This window comes from Aphis gossypii, chromosome 2, assembly GCF_020184175.1.
Source record: "Aphis gossypii isolate Hap1 chromosome 2, ASM2018417v2, whole genome shotgun sequence".
NCBI lineage: Eukaryota > Metazoa > Arthropoda > Insecta > Hemiptera > Aphididae > Aphis > Aphis gossypii.
The window spans coordinates 17,672,284-17,687,588 of record NC_065531.1 but is presented as its reverse complement, the minus strand read 5'-3'; the positions used below and the strand labels follow the sequence as shown (position 1 = coordinate 17,687,588).

Genomic DNA, 15,305 nt, shown 5'->3' with positions numbered 1-15,305 from the left:
TTCAAGTTGGTCGAGTGAAAATCGTTTCACCGGATCAGTGAAGTTTGAGCCTGTAAAAAATATGAATAAGTCGATTGCCATGTCTAAATGTCTAGCAGTTAGTCTGGTTCGTCTGGTGTAAATAGTTATCCCGTCGCTTTTCCCGGTGCTTATTGTATACAAAAAAAAATGTTAGTTGAGTGTCTAACTACCAGTCAACACGTCATGATGTAAATCGACATCCGACAGTGCAATCCGCCTACGGTGGATTGTCGTGCCTCTTGACGATGACATCGAAAGTGTAATGTTGTATTATAGAATAAGACAAGTTAAAATCGAATAACAGGTGAACATTCAATTTAATTTGTCTGTTATCATTGGGAAAAATCGAATTAAACGCAGTTAAACCCATCATGTAAGCAAGCCGACTGTGTCACATCGAGGACAATATGTGAGTAGCAAGTGTAATTAAAATGTTGTGTAAACTCAAGCTTCAAATAGTATATATTTCATATACAGGCAATCTGTTGAAATAAAACATGTGAATTATATATATGAAGAATACAGTGTAGTAGTTTAAGCAAGTATAGTGTATGTGAATATAGAGTATATTAATAAGCGAGCTATTTCAAAACAAGAATTTGTATTTAAATGTTTGTCTCGTAGCTTCTTCAGTGCTTTTTTGTACGTTTAAAAATAAATATTTACAGAAAATTATACCTAGTTGAATATCAAGATATTAGTCATGTAAAGATATAAATCGATAAACGACAGTGTAATTTAAAGTTGTCATAGATTCGTACCGCAATCGTGACAGCTACAAACACAAACGACGAAAAACACGTATACGCACGGCCTTCAAGAGACGCGAGCTACGCAAACAACGAAGTGAAAAACGTTCGGAAAAATTGAAAAATCCGGCAAAAATTGTAAAAATCGTTTTCAAAAACTCGTGTTATTAACCAGAGGAGAACCGTTTGTTTTAATAATCGCATTATCGACGGTAGGAGAACTATTCGTTTTGATAACGACGCGGCCACGGAGCTACAGAAAACAGCGATCGGAAAAAAATCTAATTTTCTAATTGGCGTTCCTTATTTGCTGCGTCGCCAACGTCGGGAACTCCTTCACATTTTATTATATAAGGATAAAGGAGAAGATTGATTTTATGGATAAATATAACTTTTAAATAAATTAAACTACTTATTTATTTTATTTTATTATTTTTAATAATAATAATAATATAATAGATACTTACTATAATATTTATTTTTCATCTATGTTTATAGTTTGATTCTATTTTATTTCGTCGTCCTGGACTACGTTATAGGAATATCAACAAAATACATGTTATTTATTTCACTGTGTTTAATTCGTTCACTTTATTAACAATTCGTTTTCTATCTTAATTTGATTTTGATTCGATAATAAGTATGTGGTTCAATAGCATGATATCCAATAATTGGAAAATGAGTATTGCCATTGGCGGTATTGCGGTGGGCTTTGCGGGCTTGGCTGCTGCTTACAATAAACTGGTAATGAATATAAACTTATTAATTATTTAACATTTATTTCATATAATTTCTTAAATTATTTTTAGTACAATAATGAAAATCGTCAAGTTAAATATGAAATCTTACCAATATACAAAAATAAACTTGAAGAATTAGGAATGGTTGACAATAATTCGACCATAGGTCCAATATTTTTATGTGGTATATTTATTTAGTTTCTTATCTAGAACTTAATAATTACTCAACTAGACTTATTTTTTCTAATCCTTGAAAACCTTTATTTCATATAATTAGAAATTGTATTTTTTTTTTTATCTTATTATATTTTATTGTGTTTATTACAATATTTTAATGTTCATGTAGGAAAAAAGAACAATGATGATTTCGATTTGCCTGATGAAATCATCATTGAAAACTATTTGAATTCTTTTAGCGAAGATCCATATAACAATACATATTCACGCTCATTAATGGAAACGGGAAATCAGTGAGTTTATTTTAAATGATTCTTACTCGATTCAGCCAGCCTTTTTATTTTTGAAAAAAAGTTGTATTAATATTTAATATACAGCATAATTATCTTTGAATTATAATTATAATATATTTATATATTATACACATTGCAGTATTACATTTATAATAAAATGTGTTATAACTTACAACATAATTTTTAATGTTTGTTTTTCGTCGAACTTATTAAGAACTGGTCTCGCCAAATCATTTATTTGTATCCAACAAAAAAAATATGAACTCGTTGAAGAGGCATGCAAAGAAGAATTGGCGAAGAAAAAAAATAAAAACAAGAAGAGAAAGTTGATGAGACAAATTCGAAGAACATTGGCGTTAAATCTACTTGGGACTTTTGCCATACTACGGGGAGATTATGAGACTGCAATCGAACATCTCACTAGTGTTGTAGAAACACCAAGTGCTTCTAAAAAGGTATAAAATTAAACTATATTTAGTGATGTGTGTATACACACTTAAAAATGTATGGTTTTATTATGTTATTACTCCCTCCAACAAATTCATAATTTCTAAATATTTCTTTTTTTCTTATTTCAGTTTCAATAAATAAACATCTTCTATCTTTATTTTATATTTAAGATTATTTATTTTGTAACCTTAGTATAGATTGTCAAAAGAGATTGTTTAAAGAACTGATTATTTGTAATAAGATTATCATAGTGGTATTAGTAAATTAGATATTTGTTTCATTAGAATAATTAGAATAATTAAATGATTTCTCGGATTTATTTATACAATTGATTAGGTAATAAAACTGATTAGCTTTAAAGTCTAGAATACTTACACGTGTATACAACATTTAAATATATACTTATTTTTATATCTCCAATAAAAGTATTAATTTTATCAATTATTTAATACACGAAATAAAGCCCTAAAATTAAGGATAAACATTGACTAATAAATTTGAAATAAATTATACATTGTTAGAAATTCTGGTTCTCTTTACTATATTTCTACATAATCTCCACTGTGATCAATGCATGTATTTTTGCATTTTGAAGACCATTTTTTTTAATAACTTTATCATAGAACTCGTACCAAATAGGTATGATTTCAATGCAGGAATAGGGATGATTAACACTTGGTACTAGGTTAAAAAACTTAAAAAGCTTTTCGAGGATATTTAATATTATTCTATCCATATTGGTTGATTAAGTATATTGTTTCTCAGGCAGTGTGAGGATGAGAATTTTGAGAATTCATCTTGATAATGTAAATTTTCTGTAAAAATCTTATCAATTATAGTTTTACTAACAGATATCAATTCATACAGCTCCTGAATAGTCATCAATCTTCAGGCATTATCTACTTCACTTTTTAAATTGTGTTGTTCGAAACCAATGGCTATCCAACATTCTGATCATCGTTGACATCTGTATTTTTGTTTTTAAACTGTCGACGCATTTCGATGAGGGAATAAATGACATGCCAGAGTTAACAGATTTTGTATCTTTTAGATACCTTATTTTACAAACAATCATAGTATTTAAAATAATATGCTCATTATTGACTCATTAAATATTTATTGGATTCTCATCTGACCCAGTCTTAAAATCTTAATTAATCATTTTTATATACTTAAATAATATTAAATTATATTTTATAAAAAATCTCTAATTAGATCACTGGTCATAGGGCTAAATATATTTTTTATAATTTAAATTATTTCAGTTTTACTTATAAAACCAGAAAGTTTAATTATACAAGGTATATATAATATAAAATATTTAATACTATATAATAATGTAACAAAACTGACCTATATTTTTATAATTATAAATTGTTTGGATATAATAATTTTATGTTGTTTTCTAATAGTTGGTGATAAATTCGTTAATTAAGAGATCTTCAGTTTTGTATCAACGAAGACAATTTAAAGAATCTCTTGATGATTTAACACTAGCAGAAAATTATATTCAAGAGATCAAGCGATCAGATGAAATATATTAAATAATATTATCTTATACTGTTATGTATTGAGTTATGTTACATTACTTTTGTAAACAATATTTATTTTTGTAATCAATTGTTAACTATTTCAATGTTAATAAATAATTATAATGAAAATAATAAAATATGTATTGTACCATTTATTGAATGTAAGTTAAAAAAAAGATTTATACAAATTGGGCAAATTCTGCAACATCAATTGTCTACAGGTTACAAAAAAAAAAAAAAAAAAATTAAAATAATCTTCCTTTAATAAATTTATCCTTCTTAATGGTGTCAACAATAGTTTTCTTCACAATAATTTTTATTTTTGCAGGACAGTTTACATTTTTAGATTTCCCTCTTTTATTTTGTGCTGCTTCATTTTTCTAAAATTACTGTGACGAACAACATAGTTTTTTTTTCTGAAATATATAGGTAGTATTATCAAAATGTAAAAATTATAAACAATTTGTATATATAGTCATAAATTTATATGAATATAATATATACCTACATTTTACAATTTATTATTACAATTAAGTATTTATCAAAAGAAAATATTAAAGAGATAAATGATCATATATTTAAAGTACCTAGTGAAACTAGTGACAGTTTTTATGAGGTTTAAAGAAATGTAAAATATTGTATTATAATGTGGGCGTTTATCTAAACTTTACAAGCACCATGCAGCCATATATTTATATTTTGATTAAGAGCTACCTAATTCACCACTTGCCACTGCAAATTGCAGGCATGCAATTGCTGTTTTAGCATTTGGAAATAAAGTACAACCTTTATCGTTCAATACTTCCTTAAATGAAATAACACCAACACCAAAAGAGAATAGCTCAATAAAAACAAACATTAAACAAGAAGGTACAAAGACGAAAGACAATGAGAATAAAATGAAGTGTAAAAAACATGAAGTAAACTCTGAAACAAGTAATTACGAATATTATGATAATGTAGTATCTACACGTCTACGTAGAAATGATACTTCTGAATTCAATAAACAAGAAGAATTTCAGAAGGTCATTGATTTTATGACTGAAAACCACTCTAAATAATATGGATCCTCAATAGCATCAACACAAATGTTTTTTTAAAAAGTTAAAAAACATAAAAACAAAAAATTCTTGGGAAACATTTTTATCCATTTGTGGTAAGTAAATTTCTTTTCTTTAGAACTTTGGAACAAAATTAAAAATACACGTATAACCTTTTTTAATTAGTCGTAGAAGAACAGAAGTAATAAAGAGATGCAAGAAATTAGCTGTTGATCAACCACCATCAGACGAAAAAAAAAGAAAAAGAAAAAGAAAAATTAACTTGCAGTATAATATTTAAAAAAACCAACCAAATTCTAAATCGTATTAGTTTAATTATTTGCCAATGAATACAATTATAATAATCTTACTTTAATAAATTTATTTATCTTAATGGTTAGGTTATAATAAAAGAGTTGAAACCATCATACTAATATTTACAAATAGTTAAAAGTTTAAATCTTACCTGCTAATAAAACGTTTACTGTTTTGATTAGTGTTCCTTATTTGTCATGAAGTATTGGTTAAGTCAGAAAATTCACCAATCCATTTGTCACAAAGACCAAAATTAGTTATGTTTGAATGTATTACATAATTACCTTGACAAAAACTTGTAATTTCATTGTTAAACGATAATAATAATTAATTTAAAGTTATATTTACAGTGATTATATGCGTTATAATAATTATTCATATAGGTATGCTTAGGTAATAGAAAAAAAAACAAAAATATTTAAAGTGCAAAAATGCTTTCAAACTTGAAGCGTAATAGTCAAGGATTCTAAAGTTAAGGCAGTGAGTATACACTATATATATATATATATGAAAAAATGTATGATAACAATGCACAACATATACAGCAATTTTGTTAAAAAAATATAAAAAGTAAAATCAATGTAGAATTTAATATTGAAAAAATCAATAACATAATATTATGTACCTAATTAACTGTAACATATTATATTATTATTATTATTCTATTGAAGCCATTACTCAAATACATAACTTAGAACAAGTTTAATGTCAGAATAAACGGTAGGTACTCTATGTACTAAGTATGATTTGAATTAATAATTTTAAATTTATGGAAATAGGAAGGATTAATAGATGATTTTAATTATTATATATCCATCATGTATATTTAATAATTTTGTATATTTCCACTAAAACACTAAAACAGCTTCTCCAACTCGAATTTGTGTCAATGTTAGAAAAAAAGCGTAACATCACAAACTTATTTCTATCTATTATTTTATCTGTAAGTATATTTATGTATATAATATAAGTATATATTTTAGTATATTAAATTAATAATTAGATTTTATGTTTAAATGATGTCAATTGTCAATTAATATTTAATAATATATAATGAATATTATAATAATGATATAATATCACAATATATATAGTAAAGTGCTATGAAATGTGCACTTTTAAACGGGCCAATTAAATAGGTTTTTTATATGAAGTGTCGAGGCCATGTACACTTTGTTAATATGTAGTTCCACCACTCGGGAACTGTGTTTTGAGCCTAAGTGGGTGGGTTACAATTTTTTTTTGGTGGTTACAAATGTTTTAAAATGATATTACATGATTTTACATTTATTTCCATTTATAAATCGTAATTGGCGGGGCAAGGTAACTAACCTGGTAAAATTATTACTTCTTTATATTCATCCTTAAATTAAATTATTAAATAAATAAAATAAAATAAAGAACTTTAGTTTTTTTAATGAATATCAGTTTTTTTTTCAGATATTTTGAGTATCTCTTCTATAGTTAAATATTTTGTAAAATGTATGATGGTACATCTTCACATGACTAGAAACCGTTAACTTGATAACAATTTCAAATTTTAGGTACTTCAAATAGTTTAAACGTATGTATATTATGTTCTTTGTTTTACATAAATAATCTACCCTTAAAATCTTAATTTTAAATGTTGCTTAGATTAAAAAAAGTGAAGGTGAACAAAATATATTTTGCTCCAAGTGCCAAGGTATCCAGATTATTTTGTTTTTAAATATTTTTACCGTTTACTTATTTCACTTCAACAGCCATTCACGGTTGCTCAATGCTTTTACGTGCCATACGTTACTTTCTACAACCACTAATAGTTTCAATAGTGTGTATTGTGTAGGTATATATATTGCAAATCTGACTCGTTATTATATATCTATAGCCATACTCATGCCCAATACTATATCACAGACGATATTGAGAAGAAAGTCCGAGAATAAATTATTAAAATATAAGTTAATGTGTTGTAGGCATTGCGGCTATACTCACAAATAAAATGAATTATTTACGAACTTGCAGATTTAATTTTAGATTTGTCGTAATGTTTATTATACATAATTGTTTTATTGGCAAAAATACTCGTATTACCTGAGTCAAAATTAAAAAAAAATAATAATAACAAAAATGACTGTTTTCTCAAAAATAAATTGAAGGATAATCTTTTCTTAACGTTCTATCGAATCTAAATGAATCCCACCGAATTAAACACCGTATTGAATGAATATAATATATTTACGTTTTTTTCATTTATACGTTATCCTCAGTGGTAATGATTCGTTCCAGTCGCTTTCTTGTAAAACGATATTTTTAAATCTGATCTCATCAGTTTCACATTTCTCTGCCGTTAAGAAAAGACACCCTTTATTTACGCATCTTCTTAGTGATAGTTTTTCAGGTTTTCGTCCGAAACACTCTCATTTTACTAGCGCCCAACATTGTAGCCGTTTTGAAATTCGATGCACACAACACCGCATGTGTATGTATATAATATTATAATATTACTTGAACCTTTCTACAGACATAAATTTGTTAGCATACCTATACCAATTGGAAATACTCGACCAAACTTTTAATTTCTTTGAACTTTGCAGTGGACGCGTATTACAATCATCATTAAAATTTGTTTGGAAAAAAAAATTTCATTTGTGAATTACTTAAAAAATATTTTACAAAGGAATGATCTTCATGGAATTCTTGAAGAAAATTTTATAAATAAATAAAATTACATTTTAACGCTGAACAAAATAATATTATATCAAGTACGCGCAATAGTATGATAATATTTGTTTCACGAAAACCAATTTTTTTTTTTTTTTAACAGTACTCAAATAGTATCTTCAGTACATTTAAACAATCTAAAAAAAAATAATAATAATTGATATGATATTTGTATTAACGTCTTAAATTATTTTTAAGTTCAAAATTTATCATATTATTTAAGATCAAAAGCATTTCTGATTTTTATAGGTACTATTATAATATCTACATATACTGCAATATTATACCTACGTACTTTTTATTTTATCTTCCGAAAACACATAATATTTTGAAAACAATATTATGCTAAAATACCAAGACAATAAGTTATATTTGATAGCTGAAAGATACGATAAAAAAAAAATAATAATAATATTATAACTGAATAAAGATTACAAAAACAATTATAAATAGAATAAGTCTGAAAAAATGGTATTTTTTTTATTGCGATTCTGATTGTTAAAGCGCATATCAAATATTATAAAAATATATATAATATATACATAACATTATACAGTAACTATTTACCTAATTATACTCAATTCATTTATATTATATATACATAAATATATTATTACATACTATATCGTATATTGAGTATATATTATATATATATATATTATTGTGTGCACGAGGTGTACGATTTTATCGGAACCAGAAGAACAATTACGATACGCAGGTATTATGCACGTACGTCGGTGTTGTAAATTCAATAAAATATAATATTATGATATCATACTAGGTATTATTATAATACCTATGAGTTACGCTCGTTATAATATGATTATAATATTGTTTTCATCGAAATCACGAGTGTATGGCTTTTATTGTGATGGTAATACCGTTTGCGTGTCACGTGCATTTTTCTTCAATTGTCTTTTTTTTTGTTTTAACACGGTTCAACGTGTAAACTCAATGGACGGGTAAAATAAATAATATGTACTAGGATTGTTCTCAGTCGACTTATTTTACCATTGATACGCGCCAATTCTTTCGTGCCTATACCCCTTCCCCCCACGCGTCCGACCCCAACTCGTAGAGGAGAATGTCGTAATATATATATATGTGTATGTGTAGATTGTAAATAGCCGACGACGTCTTTTTTCGCACGATAATAATATTATTATATCCAATGACCGTTAAACAAAGCTGCACTGTAACAATATAATATTAATATTATAATAGTATTATATGATATTTCGTATCGGCATAAAACGCTCAGGACGGTCAAACACAAACACGCAATTTTATTGTTTATGATAATATATAATAATAGTAATGCATACAGTTATACGGCCACCGGAATTATTATTATTATTATTGTTGTATTTAACACGCTCATTTTATTTTATCATAATATTATTATTATTATTCTATGCGACTATGTGGCAGCAGGTACACGCTTTTTTTTTAGTCTTGACGATTCGAACGTAAACCACACGTGAGCGCTACACCACACATTTAAGACAACACATGCACTCATTATTATTATTATTATTATTATTATAATACGAGTGACGTATTTTTTACGCATCTATAATAATAAATCGTTACAACGGTCTTTGTGCACGACCACTAGACCGTGTACCGATACCGAAATAGACATCGGCGATTTTCGTAATTATATTATTTCCCTAGACAAACGATTATTCATGGCAGAATCCAACAGTTTGTGTTTTTTAATCTAAATATTAACATCTAGAAGATATAAAAAAAACAACAAAAAAACAAATACTAAAAAACCAGAAGACGACGGATTTAAGGAAGATCAAAGGAGACCCACAATTTTTCTTGTCATTAGAGGTACTTCACCGGTGTTGCCAAGACCGGTAATACAATATATTATAGTTAAAATATGTGCCAATTATGCTTTAAAATAAATTATATATGATTAAACATATGATTGAAGGACCCCTAACCGGCGTTAAGAAATGTTGGAAAAATTAGACCGAAACCGAAGAATTTACATTTGAAATTACGTTTTATCGGACGTACATTCGATTCACTTTATCCGAGAATAAGATATTAGATTTTATACAAAACTTTTGACTACTATTCCACTTTGAGAATAACCTTTTAATGGACTGTTGTTATACATATGCGCAAAGCTATCTGATTAAAATTTTAAGACTAAAGTAAATCGATTAATGTCAATGCAACTTCAATTAAAAATGTATGATCAAACACCACGTTTCATAATTTAAATTGTTTTATGTTTGTTAAATTTAAATTCTATTTTTGTTCAAATAATATTTTCATTTAATAATATTACGCTATATAATTTCGAGCACAATAGTAAAAATAAATGTACCTATTTTAACGTATAATGGACTAAAACCTACCGAAATATTACAATTGTAATATTATATTTAAATATTTAATATTATACAACTTACCTAATGTAATATTTTTATTTCATATTATATTTATATAATAATGCATTGCAATTATTGTATGTTAACGAAATAGTTACAAACACAAATTTTATATTATGCTTTTTTTATATATATATAACCCACGTTTAATCTAAAATACTCTGTACGATTTATAGTTTTATAGACGTTTATTATAATATATGGATTTATCGTGTAATGTTTCGTTATTGCATTCGAACATTTTATAAAGTTTTAACATTGAAACGTAAATAGTTTCATGACGTGTAATTTAATTCTAGTTGTGTCCAATAAATATTTGGAAATGTTTTATTATAGTTGTTATTTTATTGATATTTAAAGACCTTTTAGTGTACAATATAATATAATAGGATGAGTTTATTCACATTTATAAGAATATAATATATGAAACGCGTATAATATGTAGGTATTTAATGTCTATCCCACGTTTCAGTGAAAAATAAGATACACGCACTTTATTATTTTTTTTTATTTTTTTAAATACCTGGCAAGAACATGTAATTTTAATAAATAATAATATACGACCAAACGGATTGTACAGGAAGTATTTTGATTTTATGAAATACGCCTCTATGCATTACACATTGTAATAGTTGTATACAGTTAGATAACATTTTATTTTTTTGACTGTACGCGTATGCATACCGACAATATAAGATGCGTTTCATTGAAATAAGCATACAAACGAGAGCAATACTTAAAATAGAACACTAGATTTGATATGATATAAATGATAAGCCACGTGGGTTTAAACATCGTATTATAATCTTAATGGTATAGGTACACGTGGAAGATTTTTTTTGATCTAGGCTATATAGTAATTTTTTTCTGTATATTATGTTAGGTATATAATATATATTTTATATCAACAACAAGTCATTGATTAAAAATATCAGTTTCAGTTCAAAAAGACAATAACTTTAAACGAACTTAAAAATCGATCAATTCATTTTCTATTTTTTCAAAGAATTCGTTAACGTTTAAACGCATAAAATAAAATGCAATATTAAAATTATTCGGGTGACTATTTACAACCCGACAAGAAGCAATTATTGTGATAAAAAGAGTCTTGTCTTGTAATGTTCTGTCAGCATCGGTATTTTTGTCTGATCGAAACGGCAGTGGACTCCGATAATACATTAGCCCACGTTATTTTCAAGTTTTCAACTGACACGTATAAATCGGTCGCTACAGTGCCGCCGTTCACATTTTATGTCCCAAAAGACCACCTCAAACTCATTATAATAATTTATTAAATCAAAAACTAAAAAATTAAGCATATTAAGTATAACTATATACGAACGATTGTTGGCAATCAATCGGACGCGGACGCAATGCCCGCCGGAGAAGATAAGAGAAAAATAATCCCGAGTAGACAAATTTCGGAGAAGAGTGCTATATTAAATAAAAGTAATTATTATTATTATTGTTTTAATATCGTCGGCACATACAATGACATATATGGCGGATACAGCGTCCGCAACGGAAAGATAAGAGGACGATCGGGTGGTAAAGGAATCGGACGCGTATATTAAAATTGTCTGTAAAGAGAGTGGCCTGATTTTTTGGCACCACCATAAAGGAGTTGACGACGTGTGTTGTTAATGAGAAACGATCGGTAATTGTCACGGTTGATATTTGTTTAGAAATAACAGACGAGGAAAAAATAAAAAATAAATAAAATCTTCCCCAGTTCGCTCTATATGTCCATACACACACACACACACACACATACACGCATATACACTCACACAAGTACTTATATAGGGTATATAATATATATATTTGTTATTATGAGCAATACACTCGTGTGTAAAATATATGTACAATAATGTACATTCATGTTATACTTTGTGATATATAAATATCAAATAATATATAAATATAACTGCGGATATTTTTTTAATAACACCATACCGTGTGTCTATATATTCCGCAGTCCTTTATTTTAAGACCGGCCCGTTTGTCCGGTCACGGTTTCGATGGTTTCTGGAACCATTCCCGAAACTCATTGCCCATAACTGATTTATTTCCCGTGTACGTCCTATTAAAAACGGGAGGGAAAAGAATAATAATAAACGTGTATGCGCGCGTACATCTCGTAAACTCGAATAACGACGACGGTTTACGACGCATGCATACGACGGCGAGGATAGACGAGCAAGGTACAGTGATTTCTTTTACCAAAAATGTATATAAATCACAAATAAGTAATAACACGTGTATTAATTTATTCTTCAATAATTAAAAAAATAATTAAAATAAAATAAAATTTTAAAAAATCCAAAAATAAATAGATTTTAATAGTATGTTAAAAATTGAATGATGTTATGTTTAAATGATGGTTCTATCATAATTACGAACTTTAATGAATTAAATTTTTTTTTTTTTTTTTTTTGATGAGTACCCTAAAATTATTTTTTTAATTCGATTATAGCAATAATCAAAACCATTTGGAGCATATTGTGTAGGTGTGTTAAAGGGATTTGGGCTATAAATGTTATTAGAAACTAAATTTGGCACTGCGGTTAAATTAGAAATTCATAATATGAAAGTCATACTGAAAAAAATACACTATTTACTACTAAGACATTGATTATGAAATATATTAACCATTTCAAAAATATTTTATATTTAACTCATCGTTAATAATAAAAGTATCAAATCATAAGTTAACTATTTTTAATATTATATATTACTGTTATGTTTATTTGTTTTTGGGGCCATTATAATTAATTATCCATTTCTTGAGTAACAATAATTTATGTCAGAAATAATTTAATTTAGTATTTTTTCTTTATGAAAACTTAAATTAGTATTAACAATATTTTTAAAGAAATTTAATTGAAAGTTTTTAAATCACTGATGTAATTTAAAATCAACAGCATAACCCATTTTAAATATTATAACATTATAAATTATAACCATTCCTTTTTATAGATTATATGATACACTATTATAATCTACTGATTATTCATTTAATGTGCTATCATACATTTATCATATAACATCAAAAATAAATTAATTTGCTTTTTTTAAATAAGAGTTTTAGTTTCTTCAAAAGCCTTGATAGCGAAATTAAGTTCATTCATTTTCTGTATAACTAAATATAGCTAAGTATTATATTTAAAACAAATGAACAAAAAATGTATTTGTTTATTTTCTTATTATATTCCAATAACATTGTCTTAACTTAATAATCATTTAAATATATTATATACATATTATTATGTTTATACTTAAGCTAAGAATATTCAAAGCAAATGATTCAGTAACACTAGGAGAAAAAAACAGTCCTCTGCGCTTTTATGTATAAAAAATCAAACTTTATTGGCGCGATTAAACGCATAAAAAAATAATTGGATACGGACTGAAACGGATAAAACTTTACTTTAAGCTATGTTATTTATATCGACTCGGATATCATATTATAATAATGTCTAAAACGTAAATGTATTTCAAAACTTACCCAAAATAATATCATAACGATATAATCTCTGCAATAGTATAATAATATTATTGTCTCATATTATCTTCTTTTTATATTTAAACAAACCGAATCACAGATTTAATGGAGATGAAACCAATTTCGCCATTTTTTACCTCGTTAAATAGCGATAATTTACAAACACAAACTTTATCATACAATATTGTCAAGATAATAATATAATTTAGGTTCATAGTTTATAACAAACCGGCCAATGGTACCGCATCAATATATTATCGAATATTATTCATTATTAGTTTACGTATTTTTTTTATACTACATTGGTATTCCTGTATTATATGTTGATTAGATAATAATTATGATAGTTTCTGAGTTAAGTGATGCTGTAACATTGTAAGAATTACAGAAATCTAATGTTGGATGGATAAATTCTGTGAAAATTAGTGTTGGTAAGGTTTTGGTGTTGTCCTAGCTTTTACCATCGCTACAAGGTAGAGGATCATTCTTGCCCGTTACGAATTCAAACTAGGTTAAAATAACGATTACGCATACGAAGCCGAATATGTAGTAACATGTTCATAATGATTTCGAGCAGCGATACATAAAATTGTTATTATAATATGTGAAGCAGTATTATATAGGTTTGTTGAAAAAATGCTCATAAAGTTTCCCGAACAGTGGAGCGCAGAAAACCCATTGCACCACGGCCGCCTCATCTCGAGTGTGCGATATTTATGGACGCTTCCCGATAGCCTAATCCCCGGGACGTCAATTTATTGCTTATGCAAAAAAGCTGCAGCAGCAGTGGCGGCTGGTCGATAATTTCCAAAAGATTTGGCAGAGACCGGGAATATTATAATCGGAAAAATATAACAATAAAATGTATAAAATAAAAACCGAACGAAAACAAAAAAAAAATGTATAATATATTATAAACGGCCTTTTTCATCTTTTCACATATTATATATATATATATATGTTTTCCTATGCCCAGCGAAAAGGGAGCGATGCAGGAGGGACGGGTAACGTGTATATTTTTCCCGCAGCTTGGCCGCGCCAAGTTGGTCGGAAAAAAGCATAAATATTTTTTAACAAGTCGCCGCCGACGACGCCGGGGTAGAAAAAAACACATACGCGCGGCCAGTATATAACCGCGGGATATCTCGGACCCCTCGGAGCAGACAAATAGGGTGAAATATTATTGAATTGCAGTATATAATAATATAAACTGTCAAGGGAGACCGGTGGATATCGTCTCGAGAACATATGTAGACCGGCGCAAGAAAGTTTTACAACATCGATGCAGTATGGTCGGTCCGTCGTCGGCCTGGCGCACACATACACAACGACGACGACGACGACAATAGTATTCTTATAACACTGA

At 27.4% G+C, this 15,305-nt stretch overlaps 1 protein-coding gene across 1 annotated transcript; it reads left to right on the top strand.

The window, feature by feature from the left end:
- Positions 1 to 1,313: 1,313 nt before the first annotated feature.
- On the top strand, positions 1,314 to 4,006 carry LOC126549670 (uncharacterized). The gene is made up of 5 exons (XM_050199623.1): positions 1,314 to 1,514; positions 1,580 to 1,694; positions 1,857 to 1,980; positions 2,195 to 2,435; positions 3,843 to 4,006. Exons 1-5 carry the CDS (start codon positions 1,413 to 1,415, stop codon positions 3,972 to 3,974), a joined length of 714 nt encoding a protein of 237 aa, XP_050055580.1. The 5' UTR covers positions 1,314 to 1,412; the 3' UTR covers positions 3,975 to 4,006.
- The last annotated feature ends 11,299 nt before the right edge of the window (positions 4,007 to 15,305 follow it).